This window comes from Bubalus kerabau, chromosome 8 (assembly GCF_029407905.1).
Source record: "Bubalus kerabau isolate K-KA32 ecotype Philippines breed swamp buffalo chromosome 8, PCC_UOA_SB_1v2, whole genome shotgun sequence".
In the NCBI taxonomy this organism is placed as follows: domain Eukaryota; kingdom Metazoa; phylum Chordata; class Mammalia; order Artiodactyla; family Bovidae; genus Bubalus; species Bubalus kerabau.
The window spans coordinates 15,425,591-15,450,507 of NC_073631.1; the positions used below are offsets into that span (position 1 = coordinate 15,425,591).

The 24,917-nt window shown below is 40.9% G+C and overlaps 2 protein-coding genes and 1 long non-coding RNA gene across 5 annotated transcripts in view; 1 reads left to right on the plus strand and 2 right to left on the minus strand.

The window, feature by feature from the left end:
* PON1 (paraoxonase 1) overlaps window positions 1-23,104 on the minus strand; it is a 58,624-nt gene extending 35,520 nt beyond the window's left edge. Inside the window, exon 1 of one of the 2 annotated variants that reach the window (XM_055589760.1) lies at window positions 22,978-23,104. Coding sequence is in view for 1 of the 2 variants with exons in the window: in XM_055589759.1 (XP_055445734.1) it covers window positions 525-598 (74 nt within the window). In the remaining variant the exon portion in view is untranslated. Of the gene's footprint in view, window positions 1-524; window positions 637-22,977 lie in introns of those variants that run through there. The other variant, XM_055589759.1, reaches the window with a different exon arrangement.
* LOC129658910 (uncharacterized) overlaps window positions 1-24,917 on the plus strand; it is an 86,900-nt gene that overhangs the window by 2,442 nt on the left and 59,541 nt on the right. The gene's annotated exons all lie outside the window — the stretch shown is intronic.
* Window positions 10,973-24,917, minus strand: part of PON3 (paraoxonase 3) — a 46,583-nt gene continuing 32,638 nt past the window's right edge. The window contains exons 7-9 of the mRNA XM_055589758.1: window positions 23,346-23,427; window positions 22,978-23,106; window positions 10,973-20,577 (exon numbers count right to left, since the gene is read on the minus strand). Coding sequence (XP_055445733.1) covers window positions 20,419-20,577; window positions 22,978-23,106; window positions 23,346-23,427 — 370 coding nt within the window. The 3' untranslated portion in view covers window positions 10,973-20,418. The remainder of the gene's footprint in view (window positions 20,578-22,977; window positions 23,107-23,345; window positions 23,428-24,917) is intronic.

Here is a 24,917-nt window from a genome sequence, read left to right on the forward strand (position 1 = left end):
CCACTGGAGCAGGTGGCCATGTCTGTGCCCATTCCTTCCCGTCTGCTCCACTGCACATGGGAGTTTTCTGTCTCTCAGCGAGGTCTCAAACTGAGCATCTCCATGCTGGGAAGTTTTCTGCCTAAGCCAGGCAACTGAGTCTGGAGCTTCTTCCCTAATTCTCACAATATCACAGGCCCCCTCCAGTCTGGTTATTTATTTTGCAGAAAATCTGAGAAGTGAATCTGTAGCCAAGATACACCAGTATTTATGATAAATTAATTGGTGTGTGACAACAGCTTGGCCACTCACACCAAGGACAATCGCCTCCTTAAGCTCTCTCCCAGGCAGTGAGCAAGGGTGTTCAGGTGGTTGGGGAAAGTTGGGTATTTATGAAATCGCTTTGGGATATACATCCTGCACTTGCCTTCTGATTTTCTAAGAGCCTGGAGCCAACTTGGGAGTGGAGGGTGAGGGGAGAAGACTCCCGGGTCTGGGTAGTGGATAGGACAGACAGGACAGGGGTGGGCTGCAACCCAACTCACAGATAAGAAGACCGGTGATCCCTGAAGAATGCCAGCCCCAGTCCCAAGAGGGTGAGCACCAACAGCTTCGCCATGGCCTGGGACAGACGGCGGCAGGATGGACAGATGCACAGACGGGAGAAGGGGTGGAGACCCTGAGCGCCCGCAGCCTATGGCTGCTCTGGGGTTGGCCCCACCCCTCCCCCGGGCGCGGCTCACCCCGCCCGCCCTGCTCGGGGACTGCGGGAACTTGCTTGGGGTCAGCGCCTGCAGCCAGGTGCTGAGCGCGCTCCCGAGGCTTTAAAGAGAGAACTAGCTGCCTAGAGCGGGCAGAAACGGGAGAATGGCAGGTCGGAGGAAACGGAGAGCGGTGGGAAAGGAGAGCCAGGCTTTGAGGAACGCTCACTTTGTGCTAACAAGGTCCTAATCCTATGACTCAGAGGGGTTCAGTAACTTGATCGCTGTGACTCGGCCAGAAAAGGCACAAAAGGAAGGGAGGGCTGTGATTGGCACCTTTTAAGATACAAGTTTATTCTCACCTGACTACCACCATGTGGCTCCTTCAGACATCTGCATATCAAGCTTCTCTTTCAGCACCACTCATCAGATACCTCTCTATGGTGTTCATTCATTCCAGACTCTTGGCTGACATTGAGTACCTGTTATGTGCCAGCAATCAGTAAAATATATCACTCTTGCATATGCTGTGGATAATCCGTGTTTGCATTATGGGGATGCACATCCTCTTTGGAGAACAATAAAGCAGGGAAAGGCACGGAGCAGGCATACTTAGGTGCCATTTAAGAAAGGGGTGTCCAGGGAGGCATCACTGATAAGGCGACTTCTGAGCAAAGCAGGGTAGGAAGTGCCTCTACCTTCTGCCTTCTCTCCTGTTACCATGAATGAGACTTTCCTGTTCATGAGAAACCATCTCTTCTTTTTGCCCTCCCTGGGTTTCTTTTTTTTATTTCCTTCTCAAGAATTTTGGTCCCAGTTACAACTTCTCTCTCCTACAACATCTTCCTCTTCTCTGGGATATTGCCATTAGATACAGGCATGCTTTAGGTTCACTCATGGTTTTCTGGGGAAAATACTCTTTGATCCCACATTCTAACTTCCTACTGCTTTCTTTCTCTGCTGCTTCTGTAAAAAAGCACTGATAAAATCTCTTAGACTTGTCAACAGTGGCTGCTTCCGTTTTATTACCTCTTGTAACAGATTAATGATGGCCACAAATTCTTTGACATTCTTCCTATTGAAAAGTGCGGTACAAGATCCCTCTTTTGACACTGGTGCTGTCTCTGTGAATGCCTTGATTTATAGAATGTAGTGGTGCTGTCCAAGTTTTTAGGCACAGCCTTAGAGACCAGGGGCTTCCATCTTTTGTCACTCAAACACTTACTCTTACATCTTGAGCTTCTGCTTAATAAATCTGACTGCCTCACTGGTGTGTCCACATGAAAGGGTCTGAGCATGTGGAGAGGGAAAGTGGCCAGCTAAGGCCACCCTTCTCGCTATCTCCACCAAGGCAGTGGATACACTGAAGCCTTCTTGGACACTTGAGACTTGTCCAGCCACCCAGAGAGTATCACTGATACCACATGAAGCAGAAGAATCAACCTGCTGAATCTTACCTAAATTCCTTACTCATTGTGTGTAAGCATAAGAAAATAAATTTTGGTTTGGCAACTGATTTTAGGAAGTATCTTTAACCTCCCATTCTCCACTTAACCATTGTAATAGAGCTTGTGTTCCTTAAGTTCAACCATAGAATTGGCTCTTATTAAACTACTCTGGTGGGCTGCAGTCCATGGGGTCGCTGAGAGTCAGACGTGACTGAGTGACTTCACTTTAACTTTTCACTTTCATGCATTGGAGAAGGAAATGGCAACCCACTCCAGTGTTCTTTCCTGGAGAATCCCAGGGACGGTGGAGCCTGATAGGCTGCCGTCTATGGGGGTCGCACAGAGTCAGGCACGACTGAAGCGACTTAGCAGCAGCAGCAGCAGCAAACTACTCATAACATCTATGTTACCCAGCCCAGTGGTTACTTCTATGCTGTAATCATACTCAACTTGTAACCACATTGGGCACAGATCACCACTTCCTTCTTTTTAAATATTTTCTCTTGTATTCGTGATCCCACCCTATCCATCTTTCCTCTACCTTTCTGGTCTTCTTTGCAGGGTCCTCCTGTCATTGACCTCAAAATAATGAAGCCCTCAGACTAGTTTTGAGATATCTTCTCTTTCTGCATTCTTCCTCAAGGTGGCCCCATCCATTCCAGTGGATTTACATACCATCAGTATGCTGGTGTTTCAAAAATGTACACACCTAACTCAAGTCACTTACTGTGGCTTTAAAGATCATCTTTGATCTGTCTAGCTAAAGTAGCACATGCCACCTTCAGCAACATTTTGATATCTCATTTTTTTTTTATCACTTTTTGTTTCTGAAGTCAACTTGTTAATTTATTTAGACCAGGAGCTGACTGTGGCTCAGATCATGAACTCCTTATTGCCAAATTCAGACTGAAATTGAAGAAAGTAGGGAAAACCACTAGACCATTCAGGTATGACCTAAATCAAATCACTTATGATTACACAGTGGAAGTGAGAAATAAATTTAAGGGACTAGATCTGATAGACAGAGTGCCTGATGAACTATGGATGGAGGTTCATGACATTGTATAGGAGACAAGGATCAAGACCATCCCCATGGAAAAGAAATGCAAAAAAGCAAAATGGCTGTCTCAGGAGGCCTTACAAATAGCTATGAAAAGAAGAGAAGCGAAAAGTAAAGGAGAAAAGGAAAGATATAAGCATCTGAATGCAGAGTTCCAAAGAATAGCAAGAAGAGATAAGAAAACCTTCCTCAGCGATCAATGCAAAGAAATAGAGGAAAACAACAGAATGGGAAAGACTAGAGATCTCTTCAAGACAATTAGAGATACCAAGGCAACATTTCATGCAAAGATGGGGTCGATAAAGGACAGAAATGGTATGTACCTAAGAGAAGCAGAAGATATTAAGAAGAGGTGGCAGGAATACACAGAAGAACTGTACAAAAAAGATCTTCAGGACCAAGATAATCATGATGGTGTGATCACTCACCTAGAGCCAGGCATCCTGGAATGTGAAGTCAAGTGGGCCTTAGAAAGCATCACTACGAACAAAGCTAGCAGAGGTGATGGAATTCCAGTTGAGCTATTCCAAATCCTGAAAGATGATGCTGTGAAAGTGCTGCACTCAATATGCCAGCACATTTGGAAAACTCAGCAGTGGCCACAGGACTGGTAAAGGTCAGTTTTCATTCCAATCCCAAAGAAAGGCAATGCCGAAGAATGCTCAAACTACCGCACAATTGCACTCATCTCACACGCTAGTAAAGTAATGCTTAAAATTCTCCAAGCCAGGCTTCAGCAATACGTGAACCGTGAACTTCCAGATGTTCAAGCTGGTTTTAGAAAAGGCAGAGGAACCAGAGATCAAATTGCAAACATCTGCTGGATCATGGAAAAAGCAAGAGAGTTCCAGAAAAACATCTATTTCTGCTTTATTGACTATGGTAAAGCCTTTGACTGTGTGGATCACAATAAACTGTGGAAAATTCTGAAAGAGATGGGAATACCAGACCATCTGACCTGCCTCTTGAGAAACCTATATACGGGTCAGGAAGCAACAGTTAGAACTAGACATGGAACAACAGACTGGTTCCAAATAGGAAAAGGAGTATGTCGAGGCTGTATATTGTCACCCTGCTTATTTAACTTATATGCAGATTACATCATGGGAAACGCTGGGCTGGAAGAAGCATAAGATGGAATCAAGATTGCCGGGAGAAATATCAATAACCTCAGATATGCAGATGACACCACTCTTATGGCAGAAAGTGAAGAGGAACTAAAAAGCCTCTTGATGCAAGTGAAAGAGGAGAGTGAAAAAGTTGGCTTAAAGCTCAACATTCAGAAAACAAAGATCATGGCATCCGGTCCCATCACTTCATGGCAAATAGATGGGGAAACAGTGGAAACAGTGTCAGACTTTATTTTGGGGGGCTTCAAAATCACTGCAGATGATGATTGAAGCCATGAAATTAAAAGACGCTTACTCCTTGGAAGAAAAGTTATGACCAACCTAGATAGCATATTGAAAAGCAGAGACATTACTTTGCCAACAAAGGTCCGTCTAGTCAAGGCTATGGTTTTTCCTGTGGTCATGTATGGATGTGAGAGTTGGACTGTGAAGAAAGCTGAGCACCGAAGAATTGATGCTTTTGAACTGTGGTGTTGGAGAAGACTCTTGAGAGTCCCTTGGACTGCAAGGAGATCAACCCTGGGATTTCTTTGGAAGGACTGATGCTAAAGCTGAAACTCCAGTACTTTGGCCACCTCATGCGAAGAGCTGACTCATTGGAAAAGACTCTGATGCTGGGAGGGATTGGGGGCAGGAGGAGAAGGGGACGACAGAGGATGAGATGGCTGGATGGCATCACTGACTCGATGGACGTGAGTCTGAGTGAACTCTGGGAGTTGATGATGGACAAGGATGCCTGGCGTGCTGCGATTCATGGGGTCGCAAAGAGTCGGACACGACTGAGCGACTGAATTGAACTGAACTGAATGGAATGGAAGCTCCTTGAGGTCAGAGTTTTGTCTTTTCTGTACTATGACTCCAGGGCATAAAAAGAGGCTGGCAAAAAGTGGTCCCTTATTAGACATTAGACTGGTTGGCTGGTGAGCATATATATACTTTCCAAGGTAGCGCAATGGTAAAGAATCTGCCTGCTAATGCAGGAGTCACAAGAGGTGCAGGTTTGATCCCTGGGTCAGGAAGATCCTCTGAAGTAGGAAATGCAAGCCACTCTAATTTTCTTGCTTAGAGAACCCCACGGACAGAGGAATGTGGTGGGCTACAGTCCATAGGGTCACAGAGCCAGACATGACTGAGCACACAAAGATGAAGGATGATGATGGCTGGTGAGCTCTAATGATGGCTTTGTGCTCACTAACTGGCTGCCTGGTTGACACTTCCATTGGGGTGTCTTATAGTCTCTTCAAAATGTCTCCAAACCAGAATTATTGATTCCCTCACACCAGCATGTTATATCCTCCAAACCCTCCACACTTTAATGAATGGCACCACTACCATCTAGTTGCTCAAACTGCAAACCTAGGTGTTTTTGTTCATCCACCTCTTTCTCTCACGTCTCCTTACACAGGCGTATCAGTCGTAGGCTCTACTTCTATATTAATTGTTTACTGCTACACAACAAATTACATAACAATCTCACAGTCAGAAGACATTTCTCGTCTCTTGATAAACCCATAGTTTCTGTGGGTTGGGAATCAGCATGGCATAGTTAAATACCTCTGGCTTGAGGTCTCTCATGAACTGACAGTCAGAGTTGCTCTGATGGTTAATTTCATATGTCAATTTGACTGGGCTCAGAGATGACCCAGTTGCTGGTAAAACATTATTGCGTGCGACTGTGACAGTAATCCCAGAAGAGATTAGCATTGAATCAGAAGATAAGATCAATTCTCATCAATGTGAGTGGGCATCACCCAGGCTGTTGAGGGCCTGCAGAGAATAACAGGGTAGAGAAGGGATGGCTTCTCTCTCTCTTTACTTGAGCTGGCACATCATCCTTTGCTGCCCTTGGATACCAAAGCTTCTAATTCTCAGGCCTTCAAACTTTGGGACTTATACCAGTGGCCCCCTCATCTCTTAGGCCTTCAGACTGGACTGAATTATACCTGGTTCTCCAGCTTGCAGGCAGCATATCCTGGCATATATCAACTTCTGTAATCCTGTGAGCCAGTTGCACAATAAATCTCCTCTTCTCTCTCTCTCTCTATCCATCATCTTTTTCTGGAGAGCCCTGACTAATAGAGCTGTGCATGCGTGCTAAGTCGCTTCAGTCGTGTCTGACTCTTTGGGACACTATAGACTGTAGCCTGTCAGGCTCCTCTGTCCATGGGATTCTCCAGGCAAGAATACTGGAGTGGGTTGCCATGCCCTCCTTCAGGGGGAATCTTCCCGACCCAGGGATCGAACCCACATCTCCTACGTCTTTTGCATTGGCAGGTGAGTTCTTTACCACTAACGCCACCAGTAGACCTGTAGTCTCATCTGAAAGCTCTACTAGGATGGGATGGAGTGGGTGAGATCAGCTTCCAAGATCACTCACATAGTTCTTGGCAGATTGCAGTCCTCTGCTTCATGTACCTCTCCACAGAGTTGCAGCACAACAAGGTAGCTGGCTTCCCTCAGGATAAGCAATCTACCCAGGCAAGAGAACATGCCTCCCAGATGGAAGCCACAATCTATTAACAACCTAACTACAGAAGTGACATCCCTCAATGTCTGCCCTAGACTCTTTGCTAGAAGCCAACAACTGTCTCCAGTCCCCCTTTTGGAGAGAGGAATTAAGCTCCCTCTCTTGAGGGGAGGCATATCAAAGAATATGTGGGCATATCTTGAAAACTGCCCCAACTTCCAAATCAATCCTGAATCAGCCCGCTTCTCCCCTTTTCTACTGATTATCACTGATCCGGCTACTATTGTCTGTAGGCACAAACAGCCTCTTCAGTGTTCTCTCTCTAACCCTCCAATCCATTCTCCTCACTTCAGATGATTTTTTAAAAATGTAAATAATACCACATCATTTCCCTGCCTCAAGTCCTCCCTACTGTGGCTTCTCATTTTACATTCTCATCATAGCCTAAAAGGCCATGTGAGATCTGGCCTCATGCCTGTGATCTGACCTGATTTCTTATCCTCCACTCATGAATGTTCCAGGAATATTAGCCTTCTTATCCTTCTGTAAACATGCCAAATATATTGTACCTCAACATTCTTGCCTTTGCTAGTCTTTGGCTAGAGTATTCCCCTGTTCCCTTACCTGCTCCCTGACTGCTCCTTGATTTTCTCTTTCTTGTCATTCAGGTCTTAGCTGAAATGTCACTTCTCCTGAGAGGCCTTTTCTCATGTTACTGTCTATAATAAGCTCCTCTTGCGTCTTCTGCCCACCACCAGTCACTAAGACCCCAGAGCTGATATGAAGTGGTTGGCACCAGTAGAGAAGTACTGGTTATTAGAACAGTGATATCTTTCTGTACTGGTTGGTAAATACTTCTTCAAACCTCCCAAGGGGTCCTCCACAATGCGGACCATTTCCCATCCTTGGAAAACCACTGCCCCCTGTCCCCCCCGCCTCCGACATACACCAGTGACTAAGAATTTACTGCCTGGCACAGTAGAATCTCCAGACTCTTCTCCCACAGAGGGCCCTGCTTAATTTGAGAGTCTGAGAATGTGTGATACCAGGTGTTAAGGACTTTGACTGTCGCCCCTGCCTTCACAGCAACCTCCACCATAAGAGACCATCTTTTTTCTCTGTTTGTTCACTTATATGCAGCCTGTTTCCCTTCATTAGTACTTAAACTTGAGGAAGGCACAGGCTTTGACTAATTTGTCAACTTTCTTCGCAACTCCTAGATGAATTTCTGGCACATAGTAGGTATTCAAAAATTTGGAGAAGGGGTAAAAGAAGGGATGAATGGCAAAGGATGAGGATAAAGGAAGGAAGGAAGACATGGGACTGAAGAACAGGTTGAAGAATAGAGAAGAGAGGCCACTTCCTACTCTTCTGACCTGGTTGATTTGTTAACTAATTCATTCATTGTATAAATTATACAGTGTATGAGTATCCTTTTCAATTTGCTTGTTCCACTTGGTCAGACCTTAGAGCACAGATTCTTAACTTTTCTTGAAGGGACTCAACCAGCTTTGAAACTGCTGAAGGCAGTAAAGCCCCTCTTTGGATTCACACACCCACAAAATACTCACATTCCCTTTCAGTAGGTTCACACATCCAGCCTTGAAGCCTGTGATGACCAAGGCCGGAGATCAAGAATCCTCGTCCAAAAAAAAAGTGAAAACTCTTGACCAGTGAATGATTTGCCGTGGACTGTCAATTACTTTCAAATGACCTACTCTCTGTGGAACTCTTCCTCTGGGCCTCTGTACCTACTCTTTTGTTTGAAACAGTTTTTTCCAAAACCTCTCTATTCCTCATTGTTGACATGTCCACATCTTGTTCTTTCAGATGTCAGTTTAGAACATATTTCAGGTAGTCTTTCTTGACCCTTAAATCTTCAATACCCTTCTCATATACACAATGCTTCTTTATTATTCTTACCACTCTGTGTTTATTATTCATATCTTACTACTGTTTTGTTTTATTCACTAGGCTATAAACCTATATAACAATGCCTTCATTGTTATAGTTTGATATCTGGTATAGCACCGAACACAGGTTAGATGCTCAATATATATTGTTCAATAACTGAATAAATGTTTGACAACCATTCCTGGAGCCTCTGGAATACTTTAATATGCCATAATTTATTAACTTTAAAGTATCATAGGTCTTATGTTTATTATTTTACTACTTTAATTGTTTTGTTATTTTATGTGCCACTAGAAAAGAAAAAACAATTAATCTACAACATAATTCTTTAAAAACTATCAATTATACAGCGATTTCCTATTTAAGAGTTGTTAAAATGTATAAAAAATTATAATGGAATCCATGAAATACAAAAGTTTAAAATTAATGGGAAGCTTTGCGGGTTTTTTAAACTTAGAATTCCTTCTTATCACAGCCACTTATAATCTAATATTTTTAAAAGTCCTGTCTCAGGTATCACCCAGACTTTTATAATTCATTTCCTTTCCTCTTTTACTCCTCACATGTTAAATAGTTATTTGCACACATTGAAATGTTAGTTCTTAAATATATTTTGTAAAAAGCACATCTACTAATTCTTACACAAACCTGAACTCACTGACTATTCAGTAGAACCTGTCAATGCATTGGCAGAGAGCCAGAACCAAATCTGCCAAGCTTAATTCTGTGCAGGCACAAAGAGTTGATCTTGTGGCTGCACTTGCTATTCTTCCTTTAGAAGTTGCTGAACTTGGTTGGCAGTAATTGCAATTCTCAAGTGTCTGCAAGTATGAAGTTCCAATGTCCTAAGAACTCCAATAACACTATTCTGCTTGAGGCATCTCTAGTAAAAATACAAAACAAAACCAAAAAACCAACTCAAAACCCACCAGACTTGAATCCTGGATTCATGGTCATTTTCTGAAATTCTATAGTAGCAGAAATAAAATGAAGATAATTCCTGTGGGTTTATTACATGAAATAAATGGAGAAAATCTTTGAAACTGCTATGCAGAAATAAAGCAACTGCAGTGCAAACAAAGTTCTATCCAAGAACAGAAAAAGTGCTTTCCCCTCACAACATCTTGGTAGGTGAGATAGGGCCAATGTTATTATCCCTGTTTTATGCAAAGTCATTAAGTTAGGAAATGTAAGCGTTTCCGATATTTATGTCTGGCTTTGGTGATCCTAAATTTAAGTGTATCTAAAAACAGAAAGTGTTAGTCACTCAGTCATGTCCGACTCTTTGCAACCCCATGGACTGTAGCCTGCCAGGCTCCTCTGTCCATGGAATTCCTGATCCAGGGATCAAACCTGCTTCTCCTACAATGCAGGAAGATTCTTTACCCTCTGAGCCACCAGGAAAGCCCATGGGTTTGCAGAGAGTCGGACATGACTGAGCAACTAACACTTCAGAAATAGAATTTCAAAGTATGTAAAGCAAAAACAAACACTACTATACCACTTCACAACAGTTATCTAACTCATCTCCAAAACTGAAAAACATAAAGTTGAACGATAGAAATGATAAAAAGACCAGCGATCTATGAAATAGAAAACAAGGAGAGAATACCCATTGTGTAGAAAGCTGTTGAGTCATAAGATGAAGTCCTGATGCATGCTACAACACGGTGGCACTTTGACAATGTTACGCTGAGTGACAGAGCCCCGCATACTGTGATTCCATTTACATGCAGTAGCCAGGATAGGCAAATGCACAGAGAGAGAGCAGCTAGTAGTTACTAGGAGTAGGGGAAAAGGGTGACAGAGAATGGCTTAATGGACATGGCTTTCCTTTTTGGGGTAATGAAAATATTCTGGCACTAAATATTAATGATAGTTGCATGATACTGTGAATGTATTAAATGCCACTGAATTGTATATTTCCAAATGGTGAATTTTATGGGGGTTTTACCACATTAAAAAAATTAGAGGATAAAATATTTAGAAAATGATTATTAAAAATATATAGTACTAAAATTTATAAATCTTTAGTAAGACAGAGAGAGGTTACAAAATCTAAAGAGAATATTACCACAGGTCCTAAAAATATTTTTATAAAATAAAAATGTATTATGAACTGCTTTATTCCACTAAATTTGAAGATTTAGATGAAAATGATGAAATTCTAAACTTACAAAAAATGCACAAGAAGAAACAGAAAAATCTCAATAACTTTACATTTATTAAAGACATTGAATCTACTATTTAAAAGAAAGAAAGAAAGTGGAGCAACAGGAACTCTCCAGCATTATTAGTGGAATGACTGCCTTGCAAAACTGAACATATACTTGTGTGTAACTAAATTATGTGCTGGACAGGAGTGTATCCTACTACTAACTCCAATTCTGCATGTATACTCAACAGAAATGTTTACATATGTGTATTAAAATACACTGTACAAGAAGGTTCATTGCAGCTTAGTTTATAATTAAAAAAAAACAAACCTGGATGCAGTATAAGTGTTCATCAGTGGATAAATAAATTATGGGATATTCATACAATGAAATACTATATGTAATAAATGAAAAAGAATACTGTAATGTGCTACAGCAGAGGCTTGCAACAATGGTTTGTTTATCGCTTATGCCACGTGTCCATTGCAAGTTGGCTGCAGCTCTGCTTCCTGTCATCACCAATCCAGGATGCAGTCTAGCAGAGCAGAGGGCATCTAAGACATTACCAGTTTGGAGGCAAACAGAGAAGAGACACAGTGAAACACGGACACTTGATATTTCTACCTGGAAGAAGTGGCATGTGTTGCTTTACCAACATTTCATGGCCCATAGTAAGCCATGTGACCACTCTTCAAGTTCAGTAGCAGAGATGTATCGCCAGCCACTGAGAATAGCATACCAAGAAGAGAACAAGGATACTTGGGCAACAGTTATCCAACCTACCACAGAGGTTGAGAAAGTGAATATCTAATGATGCTAAAGCTGAAACTCCAGTACTTTGGCCACCTCATGCAAAGAGTTGACTCATTGGAAAAGACTCTGATGCTGGGAGGGACTGGGGGCAGGAGGAGAAGGGGACAACAGAGGATGAGATGGCTGGATGGCATCACTGACTCGATGGATGTGAGTCTGAGTGATCTCCGGGAGTTGGTGATGGACAGGGAGGCCTGGCGTGCTGCGATTCATGGGGTCGCAAAGAGTCGGACACGACTGAGTGACTGAACTGAACTGAACCGAGCTTTTCTCTTGGGCTGATGGGAGTCATGGTGAAGGTCAATGTCTGGTTCCTTGGAAGTAGAGGATTTTAAAGGCTCATGTTTTATTGAGAGAGTGCTCATCAGGAAAAATTCTGGAAAGGTAGCAAGACAAGAAAAGGAGAAGGATCAAAATATTTAAACCTATTAATGGTAAGGCACATCTAACTTTATTGTTTCCATTAATTCTATAATGTGTGTGTTTGTGTGTGACTTTTAGCATATAGTGTGATTTATTTTCAGTACCAGTGGACTCATCTAGAATCCACTGATAATCTGTTTACCAAAGATTTTGAACTTACACTCTATCCACAGACAATCTTCAGATTCACTACCGAAGCCACTCTTTTTTTCTGTAGTGAAAATTGCCAATAGTCCAGAGAATGTTCCAACTGTACTTCATTTAGGTTTTACTTCTTAATGGAATCGATGACATTTTACAGGTTCATGTGATATACCAGTTAGCTGTTAGAAACCACAGAGCTCCATTTCCCAAAACTATGCCTGATGAACCCAGCTTTTTCTGCTCTGTCTGTGGTACAGAGTATCAAATTGTATGTTAAAAGTTTCCATTACATTCTCTATTCCTACTTAAGCATGTTCCTCTTGGATTTCCTCACTTGCCCTTTTCTATGCTAATTATGGTGTTTTACATCTCCAATAAATTATTTTCTAAACAACCTCATTGCATGGGAAAATGGAATTTTGGCAAAGAGTAAGTGATTTGTGTTTTGCTGTAGACAATTTCCTGCACTATTGTGATGTATAATAGTTTGAACACAAGTACATCAATAATATTATGTGTGCAACCAGGTCTTCTGTTTTGATGGTGTGGTAGAGACACTAACTCAGCACCTTCCACCTCTTTTCCAACATCCTTTGGGTACAGTGTTTTAAAATCCTGGCTACATATTCGAACCATGTAGGGAGATTTTATAACCTAACAGTGTCTGAACTTCAGCAGGGGTGTGGGTGAATATGGGAGGAGTCAGATACTCCCTTTCATGCGCCTTCTTAGCCTTCAGAGGTGATAACTAGAACCTGTACTTCCACAGCTCTTGAAGTAACAGTACAGGGTGTGATTTTGTGCCTCAAATCAGAAGGGCTTGAGCAAGACTGAAATTTGAAACCTTGAGCAAAGAGGCAGTATAGCAAGCATCTGCTCTGCTGGTTTGGCTGCAGGCGTGGTTCTGGATCCTACAGTTCTTATGATTCCTTGAGCTCTGGGTCTTATTTATTGTGGCCAAAATTATCCGCAGTCCCACAAACAGTGCAGGAAGTTCCATATACCCTTAACTTTCTTCAACACACGACAATGTTGAGTCTTTTAATTTTGCTAGTCTAATAGGTATAAAGTAATTTGAGAGTGCTGTTTTAATTGGCACTTCTCTGATAATTGAAGATTCTAAGCTTTTCATGTGCCTCATTTCCCCCCTCTTCTGCAAATTGCCTCTTCACATTATTGCCTGTTATTCCTTGGGGTTACTCTCTCCACTTTGTTATTCTCAAGAGTTCCTAGTATATTCTACTCTTTAATATGTTGTCAGTTTAACATTTCAAATATTTCTCATTCTGATATTCATCTAGAATCTTTGTGAATGGTGTCCTTCACTGAATGGAAATCCTTAAGTTTGATGACTCAAGTTCAGTCAACTTTCTTGTCTTAGAGTTTCTATTTTTGTGTCAGAAATCATTCCCTATCCTTAGGTCATAGATACTTTCCTATATTGTCTCCTAACTCTAAAGGTTACACCGTAGATCCTTGCTCAGTAGTCACCTAGTGATGTTAGGTAGGACATAGTTTTATTTCCTTGCATAATGTCAGTTGGTTTTCCCACTTCCATTTCCTAAACAAACATCCTGACCCTATTAATTGGTGCTGCTAATTTTATCTTACTTGAATTCCCCAGGCAGAAATATATTTCTGAGATCTCTGTTCTATTGCATTGGTCTGTTCATCTTTTTCTTGCACAAATACTAGACTGTCTTTATTATTAGACCTATCCCTGCCCTTCATTTTTATTTTCTGAAATTGACTTAGCTTGTCCATACACATAAAAAATCTATTGTGAGGTACATTGTATATACTCAAAAGTATATAAAATATATATAGTTATAGAAAAATTATAAAGTAATATCAATGTAAAACACCATCCAAGTCAGGAAATGCAATAATGCCAGCACTCCAGAAGTTTTCCCATGTATCCTGGCCTGACTACAATCCCACCTTAGGATAGGCAACCACTATCCTAACTTTTGTGATAACCATCATTTCCCTGTTCTCTCTAATGTAACCATCTAAGCATGCATCCCCAAACAATTGTTTAATTTTGCCTTTTTGGGGATTCCTCCCAAATAAAATCATTTTAATACTTTTTGTATTAATTTTTATATTCTTTAGCTCAACATTTGGAGAAGGCAATGGCACCCCACTCCAGTTCTCTTGCCTGGAAAATCCCATGAACGGAGGAGCCTGGTGGGCTGCAGTCCATGGGGTCGCTAAGAGTTGCACACAACTGAGCGACTTCACTTTCACTTTTCACTTTCATGCATTGGAGAAGGAAATGGCAACCCACTCCAGTGTTCTTGCCTGGAGAAAGAGACAGGGAAGCCTGGTGGGCTGCCGTCTATGGGGTCACACAGAGTCGGACACGACTGAAGCGACTTAGTAGTAGTAGTAGCTCAACATTATTCATGAAATTCTTCCATGTTTCAAATAGCACTAGTTGTATACATTGCTGTTTACTGTTTCACTGTATGAATTTACTACAATCTGTTTATCCATTTCAACTTTATTAACATTTGGTTATCTCTAGTATTGTTTCTTTTAATTTGAAGAACTTTTATTACAAACACAATTTCTTTAATGGTAATAGAATCATGATTTATAAACTCGTCTTGAGTCAGTGAAGGAACTATGATAGAGGACACTGGCTACTTACTCAAACCCTTCCTCTCTGGGCATAAGGAGACCCAGCTGAACTAAATTTCCCAGCTTCTCTTCCAGTTAGGTGTTGCCCCGTGATACCCTTTATTAATAGAGTGTCAACAGAAGTGCCATTTCCAGGTTGGCCCTGAAGATATTTGGCATGTTTCCTCATACTTTCTTTTGCTTTTGTTTGGGATGGACACCAATATGATGATTTTTCATGAAGATGTTAATGCCCTACAAATATACTCTCTCGCATGAGAACTGCTAGATCCCTGGAGTACCACAAGGATCAGAATTTTCATGCCGATCTGTCTGAGAAACTGTTATCTGAGATCTCTGACGTGAAAGAGATTATAAATATTTTTCTAAAATGAGGAACCATATATATAACACTGGCATATAACAAGTACTGTTCTAAATTTTATATATATTAACTCTTTTAATCCTCTTAAAAACTGTAAGTGCTAATTAGTCTTATTACCTCTATTTTAAAGAAGAGAAAACTGAAACTCAGAGAAGGCCAGAGTTGCACAGTTAGTAAATAACTGAACTGGGGTTCAAATCCAGAAAGTTGGACTCCCCAGTCTGTGCTCCTACACACTATGATGTACTATCTTTAAGCCACTATAGACAAGGGGTCTTTATTACAACAGCTAGTGTGCGTGCATTCTTAGTTGCTTTAGTCTTGTCCGACTCTTTGCGACCCCATGGACTGTAGCCCGCCAGGCTCTTCTGTCCATTGGATTCTCCAGGCAAGAATACCGGAGTGGGTTGCCATACCCTCCTCCAGGGGATCTTCCAACCCAGGGATCGAGCCCACATCTTTTATTTCTCCTGCATTGGCAGGCATATTCTTTACCACTAGCGGCACCTGGGAAGCCTGTTACAGCAGTTTACTGTGACCTTAAAAATACAGGAATTTGAACATAGAAGTGGGGTTCAAAAAATAACCTTAAATATGTGGTTAGATTAGAGTTGAAGAATTTTACAGGCTGAAAAACTGGAAATCCTTGTAACATCATCACACAAATATTTAGGAAAAACATTTCCTACAATAACTCGAAAGGCCGGCCATTTCCCCAAAGAGCAACCGGAATGTTGTGTATTGGTTGGTTGGTCCTTGACATTTTTAGTACAGGACAGTGATAAAATTATGTGTTCAGGTAAGAACTAGCAGGCCTAAATCAGAGGCTGTAGAGGAGATCTAGAAATGTGGTGCTGTGCCCCAGCAGCAGGAGGAAAACTGGCTACAGCTCCTCGCCTTCCTCAAATACCTCCTAGTTAGGAAAACCAAGCTCGCCAGCACTGTCGATGCATTCACCACTTTGTCTCCTTTCACCCATTCCCTCAAATGGCCTCAAAGGAGGCAGCATTTAGGTGAGGGAGAGAGAAATGGGTAGACATGGAAACCAGGAAGTAAATTAAGCTTGAAAACTGTGTCCCAAAAAGGAATCTGAATTTGTTGCTGGCACATGGCAATTACTGGAAACAAACAGATGCTGAAGCCTGTCAAATTCTAAGCTATTTTATTGCATAAGCAACCAAAAATCTGACCTGGAAATGTCCTCAGATTTTCAAACATATACCTGTAAGAAGGAGGCTACTAAAATTACATAGTATTTCTAAGACTCACTTTCAGTGTGGTCTTAAAGCATAATGTACTAGAAAGAATTCCAAAAGGGTAAAATTTGGACTCACAGGGGACCTATAAAAATACACCATTACTAAGACAGCTAACCTTCTCATTTCCTCCCAGGTGGAATAATCTCATTGGTATGGACCACAGACTGCTAAGTGTATTCTAGTCTTTCTTTTAAGAGAAGAAACAACTGTTTATTATTTTTTATTATTGATATTCTGCTCATACTAAACCATTGTAATTGGATGTGTTGTGGGGACAATATTTTATTTTCTAGGCTACCCCATGTAGCCACATTTGGACCTAATGTAGAGATCAAAGCATTAGCCTGAGATCCTGTGCTTTGAACGGAAGGGAGAAATTGGGTGTGGCTTGGGGTTATCTTTCTTGGTGAGGGATACAGTGTGTGAGAGAAGACTGGACTGTTGCTGTTGACCAGAGGGTAGACTGTGGCACAGAACACTAGTTGTACACCGAAATGTATTCATTCTTCGTCCTCGAACGTATGTCTCTCCAGTTGTATTACATCACCCATTTTCCCCTGCAGTTTGTTAGGTGATGCCATGCGGTTAGTTTTTACCATCGGTGAGAGAGTAAAAGTAATGGCTACCATTTCTGGTCCTGGGACTTAAGACATGGGGTATCTCTCCCTGACATCCTCCAGTCTTTCTCTCCTTCCAGCTTGATGAAACACAGAAATGAGGGTGAACGAGCTTCAACCCTGTGGATAACTATAGTTACCTAGCTGTGGTGCAGCAACATGATGAAGCTTTCTGCTGCTTAGGATTCACTCTATACACTATTCCCCTTTGCTCTGTGTCCTGGGAGGCTTTCTGGCATCCATTAATAGCTCCCTGCCTTATGGATTTGGGAGGGTGGAAGGGGAGTTCAGTCAAGATATTCATTCCCTCTGTTCTCTCTGCTGAGTTGTCATAGGTTAGCTGCATCCTACCAGTGACAAGAGCATCTGTTGGGAGTGTCTCCACTTCATCTACTCTCTTTTGGTTCTAGTAACTGCTTCTACTCCCTTGTTCCTTCAAACCTAGGGCTGGAAACAGTCCATGGAAAACCCCCAACATTTCTCTTAGTCCACTGCTAACAACAGAGTATTATACTTTGTCTTACTAGTTCCTTTTTACATTCCCACCCTTGTATCTATACTCCCCTTAAAGAACTTCCCTCAATAGCCCCATCTGAGTGTGCTTTCTCTTTCCTGCAAAACCTAACCAGTGATGTCTCTGAATGGCCCCATCAAGGGAAGCTGCCATATTGATCACTCTCCTGAAAACTGGACAATAAAACAAAAATTGATCATCTATTTTTTAAGGCATCATATGTTTCATTTTGTATGTTACAATAGCTTAGCCTTACCTCAATTAATAGTGTTATTTTTTTCCAGGAGTTTGTTCCTTTCATAAAAATTTCAAATTCGTTGGCACAAGCTGGTGCATCAAACCCTTTTTCTCTCTCTAATGTCTACAGCATCTGCTTGTCTTATTTTTCATTTCTGACACTGGACACTTGAGCCATTCTTTTTTATTCATAAATCCCACCAGATGTGTGTCAGGTTTTATTATTTTTTTTAAGAATGAACTTTGGCTTTTGTTTAATCTCTACACTATATTCAATTTTCTGTTTTATTAGTTGACTATTACAAATTACTTCTGAATCTAGCATCTTAACGCAGTAAGAAACTTTTATCATGATGCATAGATTTTGTGAGCAAAACAGAAATGGAAGAGTTTTTGTATAACCTAGCCTTGACAGTCACCCGTCATCATCTGGAATATCCTGTTAATTACACAAGTAAGCCATATTTGATGTAGGAGGGAACTGTGCAAGAGAATGAATACCAGAAATCAGACATCGTTAGGGGCCATCTTGGAGCTGTCAATCACATTGGGTTTTGCTCTTTACTTTCCTGAGCTTAACAAAGAGCTCATCATCACTCTAGTATCCCCACCTGCATCTCTGACAATTTAAACAGAAAGACTGGGGAAGAAAAGACAATGAATCATCAAAATGCAGCATCTATTGTGGGGGGCAGTCCCTCTCCTTCCCAAACCAAGTAAGGGAAGAGGCTCAAGGTAATTGCATAATGATTTGGAGGTGCCTACATGAAGGGAAACACCAGGGCTTTATCTCTCCTAGGCCTTCATTGTGGAAGGACATATTGGTCCCTAGCAATGAGATTGCCCCCCATCTCTCTGGGGATTTTATCATGCAGCCTTTCCTAAATTGCCCCGAAAAGAAGAGGGTAGATTCTTATGAACCCACCACCATCTAAATACACTTATTCTTCTCATCTCTGGCTCTCCAAGTCTCCCTTAGTCAGATAAACTTTATCTAATTTGCAGTTGTACAGGTTAGAGACAGGAAAAAAAAAAAAAGATTGTATTTTCCAAAACTGGCTATATACATGCTGTTAGTTATTTTTCTCTGTGACTCCCTAATGGTTAGCCTTTTGAAATGTAAAATCTGAGAACTGATTGTAACATTTTGCTGAGTTGTTCATCCTTTAAAGCAATGGAAGCTACAGTTTGTGTTGTGTGGTTAGTTGCTCAGTCTTGTCCAATTCTTTGCAACCCCATGGACTGTAGCCGGTCAGGCTCCTATGTCCAAGGAATTCTCCAGGCAAGAATACTGGAGTGGGTAGCCATTCCCTTCTCCAGGGGATCTTCCTGACTCAGGGATGGAACCTGGGTCTCCTGCATTGCTGGTGGATTCTTTACCATCTGAACCACCAGGGAAGTCTGGAAACCACAGTTTTATTGTCTAAATCAGAAAGGGTTACATGGGCTAAAAAGTAGAATTTTACCTGGCTACAAAACTTTGCAACAAAACTTACATCTAACTGAGCAAAATTACTTAGGACATAAAGAAGTCACCCCAACACCCCACCCTCAGAAGAGAAAAATATATCAACCAACCACTTCTCAGTAAAATTCACAGAAAAGGGAAGGGGGAGGGGGTGGGGTGCTTGGGTCTACTAAGCCATGTTAATGATTTGCTAAAGGTTGTCTTGATTTTTGACCAAGAAAGGGACACTTCTATTCATTCTCATCAAACTAAGGTTGAGTCCTTAAGACAGAACTTCAGTACTATACTGTGTTATTTATTTCAGATTTTTTAGGGTCAAGTCTGTGGAATGTTGCTTAATAAGTGTTTACTGAATCAACCAAAATAACAAGTTTAAAACAGCTGAGGATTAACAGTTCTGAGGCCCTGTCTCCTAGTTCAGAGTCAAGCTGATAACAACACTTCACTTCAGAGACAAGATACCACCATGAATAATGACCTGTTAAAAAGATCAGATTAGCTCTGCTGTGGCTTAAAGTAGACAGTGCCATCTGTCTTTTGTCAGGTTTTCCAGAATTTGACTTCCTGTGTGTCTGCATTGGGAGAATGCCAGTTCAGGGAGGGCTTGGGCAGTCTCACAATGCCAGTTCTTGCTTTTATCCATGTGCTGGGCATGTGACTGGCAGTTTGTGCCTCGTGCAATTGAAGGAAGAGAAGGGGAATTGTAAATATTTGAACATTAGCTCTTCTCCTGGTCTGGACTGCAGGAGGCTCAGAACAGCACAGCTGTATGAGGTAATTTTGCCACACAGCTACCAAGTAAGCTGGACACCTCACTCATCACAGCTCACATGTCTTATTATAGAAAGAATATTGGGAATAGTTGGTTAAAGAATTGAGAGGTTTGGTTTCTTGTTGGACTGTCACTAACTTAACTTGTAATTAGGGGAATATTATGTAATCTTTCTGATTCTTTATGTCTATGCATAAGAAAAGCTGGACACACTTTTATTGGTGTTTGTCATTTACTTAGAGTTCCACTTATGTGATTAGGGGTTTACTTTTACCAAATGTGTAGACTTTTGGGAATATCTGGAGTCTAGAGCTCACAGTACAGGGCTTTGTGAAATACAGTGCCTATGAGAAGCTTCCCCCTATACACAGAAGCCACAGAGCTGCCCTGAAGCACCGAGCCATTGTTGGCATATATGGTGCTTATCATGGGCTTCTCAGACAAAGCATTCTGGATGCGAAGTGCCTGTCAAGAAAGAACATTCATTAGTAGTATAAGAACAAACAGCTGTCAGAGACATTTTCTTTCCCAAACACTCCAGGACTTGTACAATTCTCAGAAATCAGTAAGTTAAAATCTGTGCATCTTCAGTCTTTTTTTTTTTTCCTTCTTATTCTAATGAAAGTAATCTCACATCAGCCAAATTCCTCAACAGATGGTTTGCACAATTTCGATAGTTCGGGCATGTCTATAGAGACAGGTAAGAACCATGAATGCTTTTATCTAATTGAGTATACAGTCTTCCTTCTGTAGAAAGGGTCTTGCCTTTCACTGGACATACAGCATGGGGAGGTAAGCATGGAGCAAAATAATGAAGGGACAGTGGGTTAGCTAGCCAAACCAACCCAGAACCAGTGGATGGTAGTTTTCACGGCTGCAGCCCCCACTCAGGGAAGCAAGTGTAAAGAATGCACACTCTGGAATTCAGTCTGACACAACTGCCTAGTCCTATTTTTGATCTGCAGGATTAACACTCTTTAGTTTGCTAATCAGTAAATATATACGTGCTCAGGTTTCCAAATAGCTTGGATGAAGTTCACTCAATCAGGACATGATGTGAATCAAAGAAAACCAAGTAGGAGTTCATGAGTCTATATCGACATCTCATTAAAAGAGTTTAGTAGAGTTTTTTTTTTTTTTTTTTTTAAGTTCCTACCTTAAGGAAGATCCTACAACTTTATCTCAGGTTTGTTACATGGAAATAAATACTCAAGATGGAACTCATGTAAACATTAGCCTCAAGCAAAAATAAAGGGTATCAGAGATTGTAAAGAATACCTAAAATAAACAAATGATTAAACTTGAAAATGGAGACATGAAAAAGAGTCTAAGCAATTTTCAAATCATTCTATGGATCATATTTTCTTTTGTTCTTTTAAAGCAGACATTATTGTTGGGCATTTGTAGAAAATTTGTATCACACATCTGAGGCTAGGGTAGCTTGCTAGCTCAGGGTGACATTCTTCAGGCTCCAGTCTCAGACTGTACTTTTTATATTTTTTGATGTTTTGGGTTATTATTATTACTATTATTTTTGGTTGTTGTTTTTTTGTCAAGAAGTTGTGACTAGGGAATTCCCTGGATGTCCAGTGGTTAGGACTCCACAATTTCACCGCCAAGGGTTCAGTCTCTGGTCTGCGAACTAAGATCCCACAAGCTATGCGATGTGGCCCCCAAAAAAAAAAAAGTTGTGACTAATTTGTTAATAAAAGAAAAAAAATTTTATTTTTATTTATTTATTTTTACTGTACTGCACAGCATGTGGGATCTTAGTTCCCCAACCAGGGATCAAGTGTGAGCCCCTGCATTGGAAGCACAGAATCTTAACCAGTGGATTGCCAGGAAATCTCAAGAAACAAATTAAAAAAAAAAACTAAAGAATAGCAATTTTGGAAGCAGTATGTTCTCTTTACCCACTGGACCAATTACCAGGGTGGCATTTGAGGCTCAATTTCCCAACACCCCAAACCTAGATTCAAACATTATATCTTTGTTAGAATCTTACCTTCTCAGTGAGGTCTGTCTTAGTCTCTGTATTTACTAAGACCTGCTGTCCCTCTGTTCACAGCAGTCCTGATCCCTTTTACTGTTATGCTTTTTCTTCCATAGAACTTTTCAACTTAAAACTTACTATTAATATATAATTTACTTATTTCTGATGCTTATTGTTCATTGAGTATCTCCCTCCCTAACAGTAGGGATCTTGGTATGCTTTATTTTCTGATGTATATTCTAAGTATGAGAACAAAGTCTAGTGCATTATAAGTGCTCAATAATTTTTGGGAATAAATCTCTCATAGTATGTTGCCAAGAATTTATATCTGTATTTAAATTCACTAGAGATTTTTTTATTCTTAAGCATAATGCTGTAGAAATTGCAATACTTTATGCTGTTGTTTTTAATGCCATATAAAATTCAATGGTGTATGATATTATTTTAGAAGAGATTTAAAATAACATCTTTAAAATGAGACATTCTTCAGCACTATCATATATAATAGAACTGCTGGCAAAATCTAATTTTGTTTTGAGATTACATTTAAACCAGGGTTTAATCAAGATCATTTAAACCAGGGTTCCCCATTCCCTGGGCCACAGACTGGCACCCATGATTTCTAAAAACAAGTATAGCTTTTGCATGGATGGGATATGTTGTTTAGCACTGATGGTTAATGGGCACCAGGTGACTTGAAAGGGTTAACGGGCTGTATCTCCCCAGCCTGTCCCAAATCTTACTCTTTCCATATGCAGAATTTGTTCAGTTCTGGAACATCACATATAGCCTGCAAAATTCTCCCAAGTCACCTCCATTATTATTTGTTCTTGCAGCTTTCCCCTGCAGTTCAGGTAAGTCTAAGAACTTACTTCTGACCCTGGAGGATCCTTGGTGTTATACATCAGCAGCTTGATAGCATTAGGATGGCATCCTGCCAAAATATCTCCCGTGTCAGGATCAACAGTTAAGTTATCCACTAAGGTGTCCAACTGGATTACCTTCCAATGAAGAGGAAGCAGTGAAACATTGTTCTGACTTTCATCCCTCCCACCTCCCTCCTACCAGCTCCTTCTGGCTCCCCAAATTGGTATTTTTGCTACTGAATTTTCTAAGTGCAAACATAATGTCACCATCATTCTTCTAAAATAGTCTCATTTCCTTCATTCAAGAAGTACATTCCCAGGTCAAGCTTGGGAGCTAATGGAACATATTGTATGGGAAACCAGGGTACTGTTACCTTGAGTTGAGTTAAATCCCAGTTGTCATGTATTTTCATAACATGAATGTTCTTATCTGATACATCAGCTACATAGATATACCTTTGAAGTAAACAACATTGACATTTAAGCAAGTAATAATGAAAGATGACACTAACACTTATTTTGGAAAAGAGGTATACAAATTCACAATAGCTCAACATGCCCGTGCAATACCTTGCTATAAACCACAGTGAAAGATAATGGAGTAGTATGTTTAATACTTTTGAAGTACTTTAATAAGCTTTGAATATGAAATTTGACCAAAGGCAATGGAATTGGTGTTTCCAAATGACATACTGGCTCAGTCTCATTAGTTAACAGAGTCACAATTTATTCTTTAAATCGAATGGAGGTAAGTGGATCTCTTGTAAGGCCAATAGATTCTGTACTTCTAGTGCTTGAAACTAGTGCTTGAAAAGATGTAGCAGATGATCATGAAACTCAATCACAATCATTTTTAAAAAGAGGAAGAATACTTAGAATTGTTTTCCACAGGGATCATCTCTACTTACTACCATACCATTACATTTAATATTCATGGTACTCTTCTTTTTAAATAACGTTCCATTTTAAAACACTTTGAAAGAATGTTTCTCATAAAATTTTATACTGCATAAAATAGCATTTTCTCATAGAAAAGTCTGCTGTAGTATGAAAGGAAGTCTGCCACTTATATAATCACAGTGCCCAGTCTAAGTTGGGCCTCCCTGTCTAATAAGAACTTTTGAGTAACGGAACTTAGTATAAGTTAACTTAGTTAAAGTCCTTCTGGCCTCATAAAGAATAGAGGTATTGTGCATTTTTTCTCCTTTTTAGTCACACAAGAATTTGAAACAAACTATGCCTGCCCGCCTATGTCCCTGCCCAGGCTCTTTTTGCTACCACCTGTCCTGGGTGTCCAGGAGTCCACCAGTATCCGGGCCAGGGGGTAGGGCAGAGCAGTCCTAGGCACTTCCCTGACAGGCTGGGGCAGGCTGGGGGTGCCTCCCATCCCAGCCAGCCTCCTGTCTCACCTAGCCTCCCATGGCCAGAAAGACGGGGCCCTTGAAATTTAAAAAATTAAGATAATAATATTAACAATGAATAAAAAGAAGGCTGGGCCACAGAGACTTGCCCTCTCCTGGAGCCCAAGACCCACCTGGCCTTGTGGCCATGCTGGATACTCACCCCGGGACCAGGCACCCATCACCCCACAACCCATGGCCCCAGACCTCTGTAATTTTATATAGAGTTTGAGCTGAAGCTTCATATATTTAATTCATTTTGTTAAACAAGAAAACATATATCCTTTTTCCTCTATTAAAAAAAAAAAAGAATTTGAAACAAGGACCTCATATCCATGAGTCCAAATCCTTCATTTTATTGGGGGAGCCTTATGTGCACAAGGGCAGTGGTGGCTTAAGATCACACATTGAGTGTGACCCCTCGCCACACTGGATCCCTGCACACATGTATTGAGTACTTAAGCCTCAAGAAGTAACCACTTCTTCAGGGATGGAGTCCACAAGAACATCAAGGGTAAATGGTTGAAAATTCATAAAAGAGCTTAC